This window comes from Poecilia mexicana, unplaced genomic scaffold, assembly GCF_051168715.1.
Source record: "Poecilia mexicana isolate PSO_F unplaced genomic scaffold, ASM5116871v1 scaffold_19, whole genome shotgun sequence".
Taxonomy (NCBI): domain Eukaryota; kingdom Metazoa; phylum Chordata; class Actinopteri; order Cyprinodontiformes; family Poeciliidae; genus Poecilia; species Poecilia mexicana.
The window spans coordinates 19,099,785-19,115,900 of NW_028263388.1; the positions used below are offsets into that span (position 1 = coordinate 19,099,785).

Consider the following 16,116-nt stretch of genomic DNA (forward strand, 5'->3'; position numbering starts at 1 on the left):
AATTTACAAATTGGGCCTTAAAAGTGTCAAGCAGGAAGGCACTGTTGAAAAAAAAAAACCTCAACACATTGGGTTTATAGTTTATCAAACAATGAGGGAACACAGAAAATTTGGGAAAGAAGTGACTCTGATCATGTAAGATCTAAATCAAAGTTTTTAGCCTAAATGCAAAATGCTACATGTAGTGGAAAACGAACACTGCCACTCTGAACACAACATTTTCATGGTGAAACATGGCAGTGGTTTGAGAGTGCTGTGGGGATGCTTATGGGAAGATGAATAAAGCTAAATACAGGACAACCCTGGAAGATAACCTGTTAGAGGCTGTAAAGTATGTGTGTATGTGTGTGAAGAGACACACATTATTAATATCATTAATATTATTTCACAGAATGTGAGGTAACACATTCACAGAATGTGAATTAATGACTTATTTCACTTTCTGTGGCCTGTGTTGATACAGTATAACGTCTGAACACTAGATGGCAGCAATGCGCTAATGATAGGCTATTTGCACAGAGTCCTGTGTTGTATTCTGATTTACTTGTTAATTATTATTCACCAGCTTTGTCAGTAAAAAAAAAAGTTATCCTCAGCAAACACATGGTGGGACATTATTAATCTAACTTTGTATCAGTTATATATAACATTTGCTTCGCATTTAAAATTAAAATATGCTTTGACACGTAATTTAACTGTAAAATCTCTAGTTTCTGATTGTCACTAGCGTCTACAGAGGTGTGGCAAGGAAACTGTGAACACACACGAGGGATCTCCTAGAGTTGCTGTGGCGCCACCCTGAAACCTGGCATTCAGGCTATGGTTCCTCCAGCCTGACACAGTGCATCCCGTTTTGGGGAGGGGATCCTCTCATGGCTCCATACAAGTGAACACAAGAGGGATTTCACATGCAGTAATCCGGACCACAGGGATGACTGAGCGAATCCCGGCGGTTCTGTTTCAGTAAGAGACGCAGTCACGCAGCTGTCCTCCTCCAGGGACGACATGATGTCTGCAATAGAGGCCGGCTTGTACCAACCCGCTCAGCTGCTCAGCTGGGTGTACATGTCCTTGCAGGACGCCCCGGGCAGCGCCTTCGACGGCGTTAAGGTCGAGTCGGACTCCTCCACTCGGGAAGGAACGGAGCGCATCGCGGCTGATCTGAGCTCCAACTATCTCAGCAGCTTCTTCCATCTGAACACTGAGGTACATCATGAAGCGATCACAATGATTCACACTTTGAATGGATGTTTTACGATGTGCATAAAACTTTTTTTTCCTTTTATTTTTTTTAGCCATACAAAAAAAATATAATAATAATAAAAGAAATCTGTTTCCCGTACAGTAAATCTCACCTGCTGCACGCCTTTCTTGGGTCGCAATGTATAGTGGGAAATATTTGAACATGCGTTTTGTGCCCAAATGTTTACAGACTTCTGGTGTCAGTGTGTGCAAGGTTTTTGGACCTCACCCTTGGTCTGACGAATTTGCACTGAAGAAGACAAACATAGAAAGGGAAATTGAGGCATTTAAGGTTAGAATTATTATGATTTTACTTTTTGTCACACTTGAACACATTTTAATATCTGTCAAAAAATATACCAAGAGTGAAACGAAAAGCATTTTTTAAATGATGTTTTCATTTATGAAGTGAATAAAACCAAGTTGACGTTTTGTGAAAAAGTAATTGCCCACCTTAGGCAGAGAGAAAAAAAAAATCCGAACCAGTCAACCAGCATGAAGTAGGCTAAATGATCTCAAAAAGCACCAAGTCATGATCTTATCAGTCTGGAAAGGGACAGAAATGCCTTTTTAAAGGTCCCAGAACTCCATCATCCACAAATAGAGCTTTAGAGGACTTAGATTATACTGAATTTTGAAGAAAGACAAAGAACAGTTGGTCAACATTTAAGTGTGTCTAAAAATCAAAGAGAATAAATCTGTAACAGGGCAAATACAACACTGTAAATTTGACAGCTAACATAAACCGAGTACAGTAATAAAATACAGAACAACAGAATGACTGCACATTTCAATGTCCATAATGCCTTCAGATTAAACAGACAGTATCTGCAGGCTTGTCTTCATGTTTTTCCCCACGGTGCCATAGCACCGTCTCCTCCACAGGCACAAAGATGCTGTTTATGTCCTGCCACTAGGACCAGTTGGAGTAATGCGTGACAAAGGCATTTTGTTCTTACGAGGAAATGGACACTATTGGGTCACACAGTGAACACAGCAGAGAGTACACATCTGCAGAAATTCAAAAACTGCTGGGTTTCAGCGTTGCAGGGAAAAACGGGGTATTCAATCTGGGTGACGGATGGGACAATGCATGCAAAATGCTCTTCTGCTGCAGAGTCACAACAATGGGTTTTTGTAATTTGGGATACAGGCAGTTCTTCTGTGCAGAGCTGAGATAAATAGCGCTCTAAGGCGGTGCTTCTCAATCTTCTCCAGTGAATACCAAATTTTACAAGGACCATCATCATAAAACAGCAGTACATTTCTGTTATGAAATCATCCCCACTGCAACGCTCGGTGGTGGCAGCGTCATGATGTGGTGGGCACCACTTCATGTTGTTTAAATCTCTTAACTAACATGATGACACCGCTGTTAATTATGCATTCCCAGTGTATTCAGAAGTATTTCTAAGTTTCAAGTGGCATAAATATAGACATAAAAAAATCATAAACCTCATCCAGAAGTGGTGAAACAGTGACTAGTGCAATGTAATTTCATTTTTCAGAACCTAAAATTTCCACATTTTAATTTGGAAAACTCAACAGAAAGGTCCCCTGAAGTCACAAATTCCAGTTTAAAAGTTAGAGAGCATAACCAGTGTTGCTTCCCCCTCTCCCCTCCCCTGCCCGTCTTCTTTTTCCTTAAAGGCTTTGACTAAAAGTTTCTACAAAGGCTCCTCTCCATACGGGTCCTTCAGCAACATCGTTGACGGTCTGAACTCTCTGGCGGACCACTTCTCAGATATCTCCCTGTCCCCCGAGACGCACAAACCCAGCAAAAGGCCACCGCCCAACTACTTGTGCCACCTATGCTTCAACAAAGGACACTACATCAAAGACTGCCCTCAGGTGAGGCGTGTGTGTGATGCTGCACATCAGGCAGGAGCAGATCTGCGAACAACCTAATGTGAAACAGCTTGTGTAGTTGTGTGGGCTGTTTGTCGAATACTTTAGAGCTCTTTGTAGAACATATGAAGTGATGTAACGTTAGAAAAATAGATCAAAAGGATTTGACTATGTCCATGAAAGAGTCCAAGATTAAATCCTCCTGCTGTCTTGCACATGCAGGCCTTCGCCCCAGCTTTTAATTCTTCTGAATTTTAACTCTGATGTAAGAATATAATTTGTGCATTATTCTTTTCAGCGCAAAAATAGTTTCTTCAGCACATATTTGAGTTAGATAGACCAGGGCAGGCTGGTAATGAGCAGCAGATGCCAGATTGGATGTGGGAGGCAGCCTTAATGAAAGATGATAGGTTCCTCCGTAGAACTAGGCAAGACCTCCACTCTAAACATGAAAGTAATGTTACCACAGCTTTATGTGCAGCTGTGGTTCCTCATTGATCACGGTCTCAGGGAAGTCCCTGACATTTGTAAGGTGTAATGGAAACAATTAGACGGTGAATATGATTTTTGCGTACCCGTGGAGTCTTAACTACAGCATGCTATAACAAAAGAATCACTGTCTGATGTAAGTCTTTTAAGGGATGACTGTTTTGTCTGTTTAAGTTCATGCCATGGGATCTCAACTTGATCTATGTCTATAGACATTTCCTTTAAGACAAGGACTTGTTGGTGCGCTTCATTTCATAGCTGGGATGTGCGTGGCATCAATATCAAAAAATGTCTGTCAGACTTTATCCTTCTGATTTTCTGCTATGGAGCAAAATTCATGGTTCTGTAAATGACAGCCCTCTGTGTCCTAAAACAACAAAGCTGACAACTTGCTCGACTGTTTTTTTTTTTGTTTTTTTGTTTTTTTTTATGGTTCCTTTTTTGAAATGCTGTTAATTTTTCATGATGAAACATAATCTTTCAAAAAGGCATTCTTTTTTTGTAAGAACCAAACAAATGAGATTTTATGAGTTTTTTTTTTTTTTTTTTACTAAATTTGGAGCAGTTCAAGCCCCCTGGATTCCCCTTTAGAGCTGCCAGACTAGTTAACTGACTTCTTACACATCTGTTATCACCAAAAGTGCATTATTACGGAATAGCTTTAACTACTTGTCCTTTTCATTGCAGGAAAAAACCACAACAAAACAACAAAAAAGCACAATGTTTTTGTCTTTGGGTTTTGAGGCTGCGGTTTTGTCCTCATAGCTGAGAATAATGAGAAGTTTGGTCCACTTCCATACAGAATGCAGATTTTGTAGGAATGTAAGGAAGGAGGAGAAACAGTTTTACAGCGAACTTATATGTTCACAACTCTGAACATGTGTCATTGTCTGTGAAAATAAGACGCTATTTTCAAAGCTGTTGTAATAAACAGTTAATTTTCACTTCTGGTGGTTTATATCTTCTTAAATTGTTCTCATATGTAAAAGAACAAAAAAAAAAGATGTTTTTTATGAACATCTTTTTTGTTCATGAAAAAGATGTATAACATCTTTAGTATCTGGCACTGTGTTTGTTTTGTAACTTTTTCTCTTAGGTATTTAAAGGTTTGATGAGGTCAGACTTGAGCCACAGATAATCCAGCAGTTAGTGAAGAATGTTTGGGCTTGTTTTGTATTCGCCACCGCTTCGCATCGACTGCAATCCTTTCAGTTTCTAAAATGCACAGCAATGGTAGGGCTCTAAATAAGAGACCTAAGTTATGCTCCTTTTTTTATTGGAGGCTAACCAAAAATGTTTTTTGTCATCAGTGAGAGATTACAATATTTCAGCTCCACGTTGCATCCTGGCATGGATGATTTGAGGTAACGGAAAGAAACATGATTTCTGAGAAAGAATGACATCGCACCAGCAAGTCCCCCTCTGATTGGGGGGGGGGGAATGAAGGTTTGCAAGGGGCCTAGTCAAAGTTCTGAATTAATGTGAATTAATATGCCTTGGTATTACCTTTTTTCACATGAGTGTTAAAGACTGATGGCCTCTTACTGCATTTATGCAGTCATTGCTGCCAAGGGTGGAACCTACAACTTGTTTGGTTTAAGGGTATTTGCTTCTTCAGATGTGGCCAGGTTGGAATGGATAATTTGCTTCATCGTTTGAAAACCTAATTTAGTATTTACTCAGGTTATTCTTGCCTGACATTAAAATGTGTTAGAAGACTCAAAAGGGAAGGAATACACTATAAATGGCACTGTAAATGTTCAAAAGGCATATTTTTATTTATGCAAAACGGCGTGTCTTGTTTGCATTAATCAGACTGACGGTCTTTGCAGCTGGAACTGATTTGTACTGGAGTTATAGCGATCAAGAACCAAAGATTGTTACTCGGATGAGAAAAGAAAGTTAGAGTACAGCTCCTACCAAGCACTAAATGTCTGCTTCTTTGATGAAGCCTAAGCTGAAGCTAAAAAAGCCAGTTTACCAGTAAATGCTTTTTGTGTTGTGTTCTCCTGCACTTAAAACCATAAGTAATGTCATAGATCAACAGCACCACACTGAAAAAGTTGGGTTATTTGCTACAGGGACAGATTAAGACACTAAAAGTTGTGTTTCCTTTACACATCATCTTTTGAAATGTGCACAATCTGGAAACCATTCCTGCAATCTATGGCTGAATTCTCCTTTAGAACGATGACGTCTGATATTTTGTCATGTGTTTTTAATAATTCCAATCAAAGAAGATGATTGTGGCATTACAGTCACGACAGAAGGTCTCGTCAGTCGAAGCCACAACAAACCGAGGCTATAACTAATGAACAATATGCTTTTTGTTCATGTTGACTGGAATCTGAAGTATTTTGAGCTTGAAACAGCTGAAATCATTCACTGGCTGGGCTTTCTTATTGCAATGTCAGGATGCAAAAACATTTGTTAAAGTTTAATTTGCGATTTAAAAAAAAAAGTTTGTAAAGCATTGCTTATATTTTAAATGAGGTCAGACTATTATTTGAGGCAATTATGTTTCAGTTATTCTTTGCTAGTAAAGTAGCTAGAGCCTGCTCCTGGTAAGATAATACAGAAAAGTCACAGTGCTGACAGTAAATGGGTGTATAGGGTGGGAAGGGCATGGAGTAAATAAGTGGAGCATTGTTTCTGTGGAACCAAAGGTCAGGAAGTCAGGCCGCATTGTTCGCACATCTCCGTTGGCCGGAGTCATCTCCGTCTCTCTGTGCTAGCACTGAGAAGCAACCGTCAGACATGACATTCGCAAACAACCAAAGCAGCTGCCCGGAGACCGCCAGATCGGCTGCGTGTTTTTGGAAACACTGGGTCGTGCAGGAAGAGGGTGTATGTCTTTTTCAGCTACAGTTTAATCATGTTTGAATGGAGGGAAGAGCCTGCCTGGATAATCAGTCCGAACAGGGAAACTTCTGATAACCGCAGAAGGAATTCCTTGATTTATTTTTGGTCTTTGAAAGTGAACAGAGATATTTAAAGTCATAACTTGCTTGCTTGCTGTGTTTTCTTTTTTCCACCTTACCATGCTGGTTTATTTGCTAAAATGTTCAAATTTGGAGTCATTTGCCCAGAGTACTGGACTGCCTTCTTCCCCAGACCTGCTGTGTCCCCTGCATTTAGAGCCAATTTGAAAAAGACATTTCTTATGGTTTTCTTTCAGCAGTGGCTCTTTCTACTTGCCACTTGTCAATACTGGTTATATTGGGTTAAAAGAGGGGAAAACACAAGTGCATGCCACACTTTCTTATTCCTAAATATTGTACCCTCTGTATTATCCTTCCACTTTACAATGATGGACTACTATGTGTTGGTTTATCACATAAAATCACAATAAAATAGCAAAGAAAGACTAGAACAGTCCTGAATGGTCACATTGCTCGGCTCACATTTTTAACAAGTGATGCTGGTTGATGTTGGCATTTTATATTCGTTGAATAAATCTCTATTAAATATAAAATATGTGTTCAGTTGTCTTTAAACAGTTAACTTCATTCTAGGTCTTTACCTCTCACAGGACGTAAATGTTTAGCTTTGCAAAGTGGAAACAGGTGGGGAAATCCTTGCGTAGCTCTGCCAAGCATTTTTCTTTTTTTTTCTTTTTTCAAAAAAGTCCCCAATTATTTATTATTTATTATCCACAAAGCAATGCCAAGAATATAAATGAGTAATTGTTTTCTAACCTGCATGGGGATCTGAGAAACATGAAACACAACAGAGCTAGTTTCTATGGCAACCAGTGCAGCTGCCAACTTAGGCATTACAATGTGATGATGATGATTTTTCAGCTCATCCTGTTGCGTTTTTGGTTTCGGCTCGCTGGAGAATTTGTTTGTGGACATTTTAAAAAGTTAAATGGTTGAATGCACTGTATTTATCTGCACTGACTGAACTGGGATCAGTTTGGAGTCTATATTTTATGCAGAAATTTGGCACACATTCTTTGAAGGATTTCAGCTGCGCTTCCTTTTTGGGACTTAAGTTTTTTTTTTTCTATTTTAGAAAACATAGGAGATTTGTTGAATTCATAGGTTAGTGAGAATTTCTGCCTATTCATTTTGGAATTTCTAAAGTAAGGCTCTGTTAGATCTTTTAATATCTCACCTCCAAGATAAATCTGTTGGTGAGGAACCGAGACCAAATTGGACTTTTAAAACGTAAAAATAACTCCAACCTAAAACAAAAAAAAAAAATGTCATAGTAGTTTACGTGAGATCCTTTTTTTATTAAATCACATTTCATTTTATTTTCACCATAAAACATCGGAACACAATGCACAAATCATTCACAGCAGCGGCAGGAGCATAAATAATCAGGAAAAAACTAAATTATAGCAAATACCGTAACATTGACACTTGCAGCAAAATGTAAAAAAAAAAAAAAAAAAAAAAAAAATCATAACATTAACTCAAAGTAAAATTTATTTGTATTTTCAATCTAACCTTTTTTTGTCCAGGAGTGCATTTTTGAGCAATTTGATAACTGCACCATATTTTCCAGCCATGTGCCTAAAAGCAGATGGGGTTAGCCAGTCAGAGTTCTTCCTCTGAGTTTGCAGCTTCATCTAAAATATCTAAAATACTGTTTTGCTAATGACAGTATTTTAATTAAATGTAATCTTAGTATAACTGTCGTTGCAGGTTCATGGCCGGGTGGTCAGTATTTCTAGCAGGCACCACAAAGGCGATGTCAAACAACCACGCACACACACATTTAGAAAGATCAGTTAACTTAGCAGCCATGTTAGATTTAGATAGAATTTAATTCAACGTTAAACTGTAGTGCAACACTTATTTCTGCTGTTTTGTTTTTTTGTTGTTTTGATAGCCCCTTTATCTGTCTTATCGGTTCTCTGTAAGCTGTCTGTTGTTTTTTGCCACCAATCTGCTGAGGACAGCGAGCGAGATAGAGAAAACCCTGGAATGTGGGGCAGATAGACTCCCTTTGATAATCTGTGTCCGTCATCCCTCTGCGCTAATGAACTTACCCAGGGGTTTGCGTGTTTAACTGTTTAAAATGAGTTTCACAAACTGAACTACACTCAGAATCTTAGATGCAACCCAAAGGTTCACAAAAAATAAAGTCTCAGTGCCGTGACTATGGATCAAGATCTCAACCTAAAACCCTGGACAGGACTGAGGCTTCTCAATGACATTGTTTGCATTTATGCAAATTGTATTAGTCAGACTGAGTTATTTAGAGCAAATGTTCATTTCTTAAATCTTTCCTGTTCTTTTTGAAGCTAAAAATAGTGAATATGAGCTCTTCTGGTGAAATGTTTCCTGTTGACTCAAATTCAAAGTGCATTTTTTGAATAAAAACTGCTACTCAATATCTATTTATTTTGTTTATTTATGCTGGTGTTGATATTACGCATATTCCATTGTTTTTTTCTATGTCAATATATTTTTTCATGCATAGAAAGTCTACAGATTTAAATAGTTTGAATAAACTGTTTTTCCCCCTTTTTTTTATCAACTTAAAAACAAAACAAAGTTTGATCAGTATCAGTTCTACTGCTAATCTGTCACCCTTAGGCAACATACAACAAATGCAGATACATTTTGTTTCTATAGCAATTTCAAGCTGCAGGGAGCCCCAAAGGTTAAATGTGTTTTCTCTGATTTCATTTCTTCTTTTATGGGTGAACAACAAAATGGAGCAAATATTAAACTGAACACATTTTCTTCACTAAACCTTCTGACCTTTAAATGCTCATGTTTCCAACTTGACTCTTCTTTGTCTGCCAGCCCACCTGCCTCTGCCAATCACTCTTTGTGAAACACAATGCTGGTTTACAGCTGTATATGTCATCAGCATGAAGCTTAGTCTGACTCCAGACTGAGCAGAGTGCATACTGGCAACAAAATCCTTCTCGCAGTAAAAGAACCGATGTGGGAGAAATGGACACTAAGAAGTATAATTTGTGTGACTGTGTGTATGTGGGAATCAGCTGGGTTAAAGATTTTTATTTTTTATTTTTATTTTAAGTTGTACTAATCCTGTCAGGAATTGGAATGCGCAAGCTTAGAGAAAGATCGGGCCAAGGGTGGCATTTGATACATTAATGTGTCTGTAAGAAGAACTTATGACCTTGAATTGTGAAACTAAAGTATTTAATTCAAAGTCATTATGAAAAGAACTGGCAGTATATTAACCAGGATGAACAGTAGCGCAAAAGATAGCAGTATCGCCTTACTATGGTGCATTAAACTGTTAAATTTCTTTTATTAATGGTTAATAACTATAGAAAAGGTGTGAAAAGTTATTTATTGCCAGTTTGGCAATTATTTATGTTTACAGTTCTGTATGTCCAAAAACAAAAAGCCTGTTAGAGAGGGCAAATAAGTTTTCAGGTATATTTCATTTAGAGTTGCTGCTCAAGTTATTTTGTGACAAGCCAACAATATCACAATAGGGGATGTATTTTTATTTACCTCACTCAAATAATGTACTGAAATATAATTTTGGATAAAAACAAAAAAAATTCTGAAATTATTCTGCTGCAGTTAGCCACATTTATGAGGCCAAGTAGCAATTCTTAAGCCCAAGAGTCATGCTAAAGGAAAAAAAAAAAATCTGTCTACAATTAATCAATATATATATATATTTAAAACTGACATTCATTTACTTTTTGTCAAAGCCATAGAAACTCTATTATTTAACTTGGATTAGGAGTCAAAACAGATGGACCTGCTGCAGCAGATGTCAGTCCAGGCATTCATCTGGAGTTTTGCTTCGGTGATAGCTGGGTTTCTCCATCATACTGTGGGGGTCTGATACAAATTAAACTCAGTAAGAAAGAGAGAGAGACAGAGAGAGAAAGAGAGAGACGGCACTCAGGGTTTGTTAGTGTTGAGTAATTGACCGCATGGTGTCCCATGGGTCTCTGTTAACCAGGTTGAACGCCTCATGGAAGCATGAGAGTGAATGACCTAAAGAAAAAGGTGTGTGTGTGTGTGTGTGTGTGTGTGTGTGTGTGTGTGTAGGTGTGTGTGTGTGTGTGCGTGTGTGTGTGCGTGTGTGTGTGTGTGTTTCGGAGGGGGGGATTTGGACTGGTCCATTGTTTGTCCTGATGATTTCCAGATGATGGTAACTACCTCCTGGGCCTCTCTCACTGGGGTGAATGGATTTTGTCCAAGTTTATCTGCTGCAGCTTTAAAATCCCTTCATATTTGCTGCTCTTAATTTAAAGTGCCAGATATGATTTGTGGTTGTTGTTTTTTTCCCCCATTTTAGTTCATCACATAAGTTTTCAACCTTCAATCCATTTTCTATGTTTGTGGTGAACATTGGGAGCAACTACAAGTTTTCTAGCCTTTATCAGAAAGTCATGCCTTCCTCAGAAGGACGAAACACCTAAAACGTCTTTTTAATCAGTAGCCAAACTGAGCTGCACAAGTTTTACCAGGTATTTGTGTTTAGCACAAAACAGCCAGCCTGAGTTCTTAAACTCTGAAAATATTTAAAATGCATCGCAAAACTATTCATACGCATTGAACTTTTGCAAATTTTGTGACGTTAAAACCACAAACTTTTATTGTTTTATTGAATAATTGCAACAAGATTTTGGGGGTATGTCTCTGCCAGCTTTTTACATTAACAAGTGTTGCTAAATAGGTTAAGTTCAGTTAGTTTGGCTGGAGATCATCTGTTTACTCCAATTTTCAATTATTTACTCAGTTTTTTGTGCTTTGGCTTTCATTTGTGTTTGTATTCTGATCATTTTTGGGCTGTTTATTGTTATTTGGATATTAGTGTATTCAAATCATTCCTCAGAGCTTGCTTCTTTAATTTCTTCTGTTCTCTGTGCAATTTTGTTCATACCTTGGACTACCTTCATTTGGTGGTTAGAGACCCCAAACGTCCACGAATAGTTGAATTATTTGAGACCCTCCTTGAAAAACGCTTTTAGCTGCCCATTTGAATAGTTCAAACACCAAAACTACCTTATCATTAATACACGGTGGAAACCATTTGGCACCTTCATAGAGACACACATGCACAATCTTCTTTGTCTCCTCTCTTGGAGATACAACCAATCAATGCCAAAGAAAAACGATTGGTGTTCCAGGATTGGCTGCTTTCCAAATGCCAGCTAATAATTAAGTCAAGCAGCACTAAACAAAAGCACTATATCTTCCCAAGCTGCTTTTTTCTTTTGAATATTTTACTTATCTCTCCAAAAGAAAAACAAAACAAAACACATCAGCTAATAGCTGAACTTTCCACAATGAATTTGAAGTTATGTTCCAGAAAAAAAAAAAAATTCTGAAAATAGGTAAATTTGTCAACAGGCAGGGAATGCGCTGTAATTCCATGCTCAATATTCTTTCCCAGCTGTTCAGCATTTTCCTGATCATACTTACCCGGTTCCCATGTCACTAATCAAACATCATCAGGATGTAGGCTCATTGGTTTCTTTTCTCTCTCCTTGTTTCTTCCACTATGCTCACATCTTCTCTTCTCCTTGTGGCAACCCTGGAAGATTCTCTGTTCTCATGAAATCCTCAAATCATTAACTTTCGCATTCGTGTTTCTATCAAGCGCTATTATAATAAAACGTTTTTTTAAGTACTAAATGTTACTTTTTAGGTGAATTTTGAAAGCAATAGTTGTCGTGAATTTTACTAACAGGTATCTGAGTAAAGGGAACTGAATAAGTTTTTTTTTTTTTTAAATAAGTTGAAACCATTTACAACCATGTGCTACCTACTGTGTGTTGATGCGTCTCAGAACATTCCAATAAAGTACAATGAAATTTGTGGTTGTAGCGAGACAAAACGTGAAAATATAATGTATATTGCCCTTTTTTTTGCAAGACACTGTGTCTTGATTCCTGATCCTGCTTCTATTTATATTAAACACAAAAAGCCCTGCCTTCACTCAGCTTCCCCTGTGTTCCTTTCAGTGTCTCCACTGTGTCAGGTCAAAAGTGTGAGTTTCATTTGTTGGCTGTCAGTACGTGACATCTTTGATGGAACCTGTATAAACTCTCCGGTGTTTGACGGCTCTTGTTGCCCCGTGGGCTCCACAATTTAGGCACAGTCTGTTTGTTTTACTCTGAAGAGTGAAAGCTGCTTCCTCCCGCAGGAAGATGATGAGCTGTCCACTGTCGCTGCAGGCGCCTGAGAAAGTGCGATCTTCTTGTCAGATGTGACCCTCCCCGAAGTGCCTCATGGTGGCCGAACGATGCAAGCGCAAGCCTGAAAAGGTTTCGCTGAGGCCCTGGCAGTCATAGGCCTGACATGTTTTGTTAAGCAGATGCTGTCCTGGAAATGACTAAAATAATCTGTGATGTGTTGGAGGGGTGGGGGAACGAGAGCTTTGTGTTTAGATGCGATGCAGATTCAGTCTCATGTTTTTAATTTGAAGCGTTCTTGACGAGGTTCTTTTTTTGTGGCTCAGTTTGGGATTTTTGTCACGTTCAAAACGTGTAGAGTTCATCTGGGTTTTATTTCCTCCCTCCTAAGATCTTTGCATTCTGATTGGGGAACTAGGTCCAGCTGGGAGGGATGACTTAGACCCTGAGGTATTTGTCCTATGGCATAGGAGCCCCTCCCTTTGGCCCCCACTTCTGGCTGTGGACTCTTTCACGTCCCCTGGGACCACAGCTGGAGGCAGAAGGGTTATTTATAAAGGGGAAGCTTAAACTCTTTATTTTCCTCTGACAAATAAATTACAATATATTCTGAAAAAAAAAATAGTTTCCATAACTTTAAATCCCTCCACACAATAAGATTTCTTTGTGTAATCTCAGAACCATGAGGTTTAATCAGACATCAAAGCAGAGAGTGTTTCCTTTACTCCGATTTAGAAACCATAAATAATCGTCTCATTCCGGAGACAAAACTTGACTCTCTTGACCACCAACAGGGCAGCTCTGGCTTCCCATTGCAATCACACAGAGCTTTGAATTGGCTCTGGTCCAAAGAAACCAAACAGGTCCTTCAGTCTGCAGAGGAAGGTGGAGATAGGCGAAAGCTAAAATGTTTGCAAAGCTGTTGAAGGTTATGTCTCTCAGCTGGGCCCCACTGAAGCTCAGTAAAGAAAGTGTCTGTCAGTTACAGCGCATGGCAAAAAGTACCTCGATGCATTTTCTTGTAATCTAGTTTGAAAACCAACAAAAAGTGGTGGATGATTCTACACGATCTCCAAAGCTTTTGACAAAGAGTGGCATGCATATGTAATCCATCTCAGTTTACCCTGACTCCCATAAATTTCACTTCTTTTTCCCCATTTAGTCTGACAAAAAATATTATAATAATGATGTTTGTGGTTGTAAGAGGATGAAAAAAACATTTCTGAATATTTTCATGTCCAAGTTCAATTCAAATGAGTCCCAAATGAACAAATCACTTATTTTGACATGCATTAGAAGAATAAAGTACATCAGATGTTAAGTGCTTTTTATTGTGTTGGCTGCATAGTGTTTTTCCAACTTGGCTCCTGACACCTTCTGATATTCTGCAACAGCAGAGATACAAAGCACTTCATTTTGTTTAAGCTTATATTCCTTATTTATTAAATGTGCTTTAATACTATTGTTTTAATAGATTAAATCATGTTTTGCTTTACTCATGTAACAGCTTAATCTGCTAAAGCTGTTTAGTATCTTGTCTGTACAATCTGCATTTTTTTTACATATTTATCCAACAATGAGGTTCCTAGCAGCTGTTTTTCCAACTGTTTTCCAGGCTCGACCCAAAGGTGAAGGCCTGACCCCGTATCAGGGAAAGAAGAGATGCTTCGGGGAATATAAATGCCCTAAATGCAAGAGGAAGTGGATGAGCGGCAACTCCTGGGCCAACATGGGACAGGAGTGTATCAAGTGCCACATCAACGTTTACCCTCACAAGCAGGTAAAAGTGTGCGTCTGAGTGTATCAGTAGTCTTAGCCGGTTGGATGAAATCTGTTGCCAGTTGATTTTGTGATGTTAGAATTGGTACCCATTTCCAGCGAAGGGCATTTTACAGGAACCAATTCACCTAACATGTTTTTTTTTTTTTGGAAAGACAAGAAAACAAATATTTGTGGTGATTTTCAGAAGAGTCGTTTTTCGCCTGCCATATCTAACAATCTGAGAAACAATTAAGTTTTAAGTGTGATAAACGCTGCTTTTAAAATAAATATTTTCCTTTCATTTTGTAATTTTCCCACTGCTATCTGTTGGTCTGCTCCATAAAATCCCGATAAAGTGCATAGGATTTGATCAAACACAACCAAAGTTTTACATTTGCGAGCCCGTTTGGTGCATCGATTTCTTGCTTTCAGAGACCTCTGGAGAAACCAGATGGGTTGGACGTGTCAGACCAGAGCAAGGAACATCCCCAGCACCTGTGTGAAAAATGCAAAGTCCTCGGCTACTACTGCCGCCGCGTGCAGTAGGACGCTCTGCCCCTCCTCGCCGAGCGTAGACTCCTTCGGAACATTCACCGTTCCATATTTGACCATTTAAAACAAGTAATAATGAATCATTTCTGTACTGTAATGAATCTAACATAAGTGTCATGAAATAGGCTTTCCGAAAAATTCATCTCAGTGGAATGAGGTGGGTTCTTTTAGGTGACTCTCGTTATCTTCATGTGAAATCTCATCTGTTACCAAAGAACTGAGTTACTGTGAATTTTAAGCAAGATTATCTCTGTCTGTTTCTACACGACAGAATGGAGTTTCAGATCAAAAAAGTCTTATACGTGTTTGTATATTTCCAAACTAATTCACTGTAAATGTAATCATGTTTTCTGTATAAAATATGCAAGTGTTTACTAAGAAGTGTATGCAGTATTAGTGTGTTTCTGCTGTTATCAGTACTGGTGGGTACATCTTTTTTTTTTTTATGTTTTGCTGCGTATTACACATTTGAGATGAATATATTTGACTGTATCGTCAAGTCTTACTGTGATTGTTAGGAACACACCGGCCTGGTGTTTCAGATTGATACACTTTATTAACATAGGAAGCTATAACAGATTTATAAAAGACACAGCGCTAGCTATACTCACCAAAGTGCCCTTAAGGATGTAAGATGGTACTTGTTGCTTGGGACCAAAGAAGGGATAAAAACCTGAAATGCAGCAGATGTGAGGCAATAATCACACTTTTTTTTTTTTTTTTACTGAAATCATAAAACAAATATGTGAAGTTCAAAATAATGTGCCTTATTTGAATAACAATAAACAAATCCCTCGAGTATTTTGACATTGAAACGCTGTTTGTTTTGTTTTATATGCTGTGGTTCAGCATATAAAAAGTTTTGCTTTCTTCTGTATTTCTGTGGATGCTAGAATTCATTTTCTTGGTTTTATGTGATCTTACAATCTGGGCTTTAGATATCCATATGCTTGGTTGAGATTTGCTTGCTGTGCTTTTATTTTTACATTTCATTTTAAACGGAGCAAAATCAAAATAGTCAGTGACAAGACTGAGAAGTGATACTTTCCACTTAGCTAAGCAGATGTTAAAAATTCTGAATGTTTCATTTGGGACCGAGTCTGGAAAACAAAAGCCAAGTTTTCCAG

At 38.3% G+C, this 16,116-nt stretch overlaps 1 protein-coding gene across 1 annotated transcript; it reads left to right on the forward strand.

Annotated features, from left to right (window-relative positions):
* Positions 1–619: 619 nt before the first annotated feature.
* Positions 620–15,804, forward strand: LOC106930514 (zinc finger CCHC domain-containing protein 24-like). Its single transcript, XM_015008109.2, has 4 exons — positions 620–1,206; positions 2,893–3,093; positions 14,292–14,456; positions 14,870–15,804. The coding sequence occupies exons 1-4, from the start codon at positions 1,006–1,008 to the stop codon at positions 14,981–14,983; spliced, it is 681 nt and encodes a 226-aa protein (XP_014863595.1). The 5' UTR covers positions 620–1,005; the 3' UTR covers positions 14,984–15,804.
* Positions 15,805–16,116: the final 312 nt, after the last annotated feature.

What these genes read in the sequence shown, in the direction of transcription:
- LOC106930514 (XM_015008109.2), top strand. Translation starts at nt 1,006, where the DNA reads ATGATGTCTGCAATAGAGGCCGGCTTGTACCAACCCGCTCAGCTGCTC. An exon ending in TCTTCCATCTGAACACTGAG is followed by an intron (nt 1,207 to 2,892) that starts GTACATCATGAA and finishes TTTTCCTTAAAG; the next exon opens with GCTTTGACTAAAAGTTTCTA. An exon ending in ACATCAAAGACTGCCCTCAG is followed by an intron (nt 3,094 to 14,291) that starts GTGAGGCGTGTG and finishes ACTGTTTTCCAG; the next exon opens with GCTCGACCCAAAGGTGAAGG.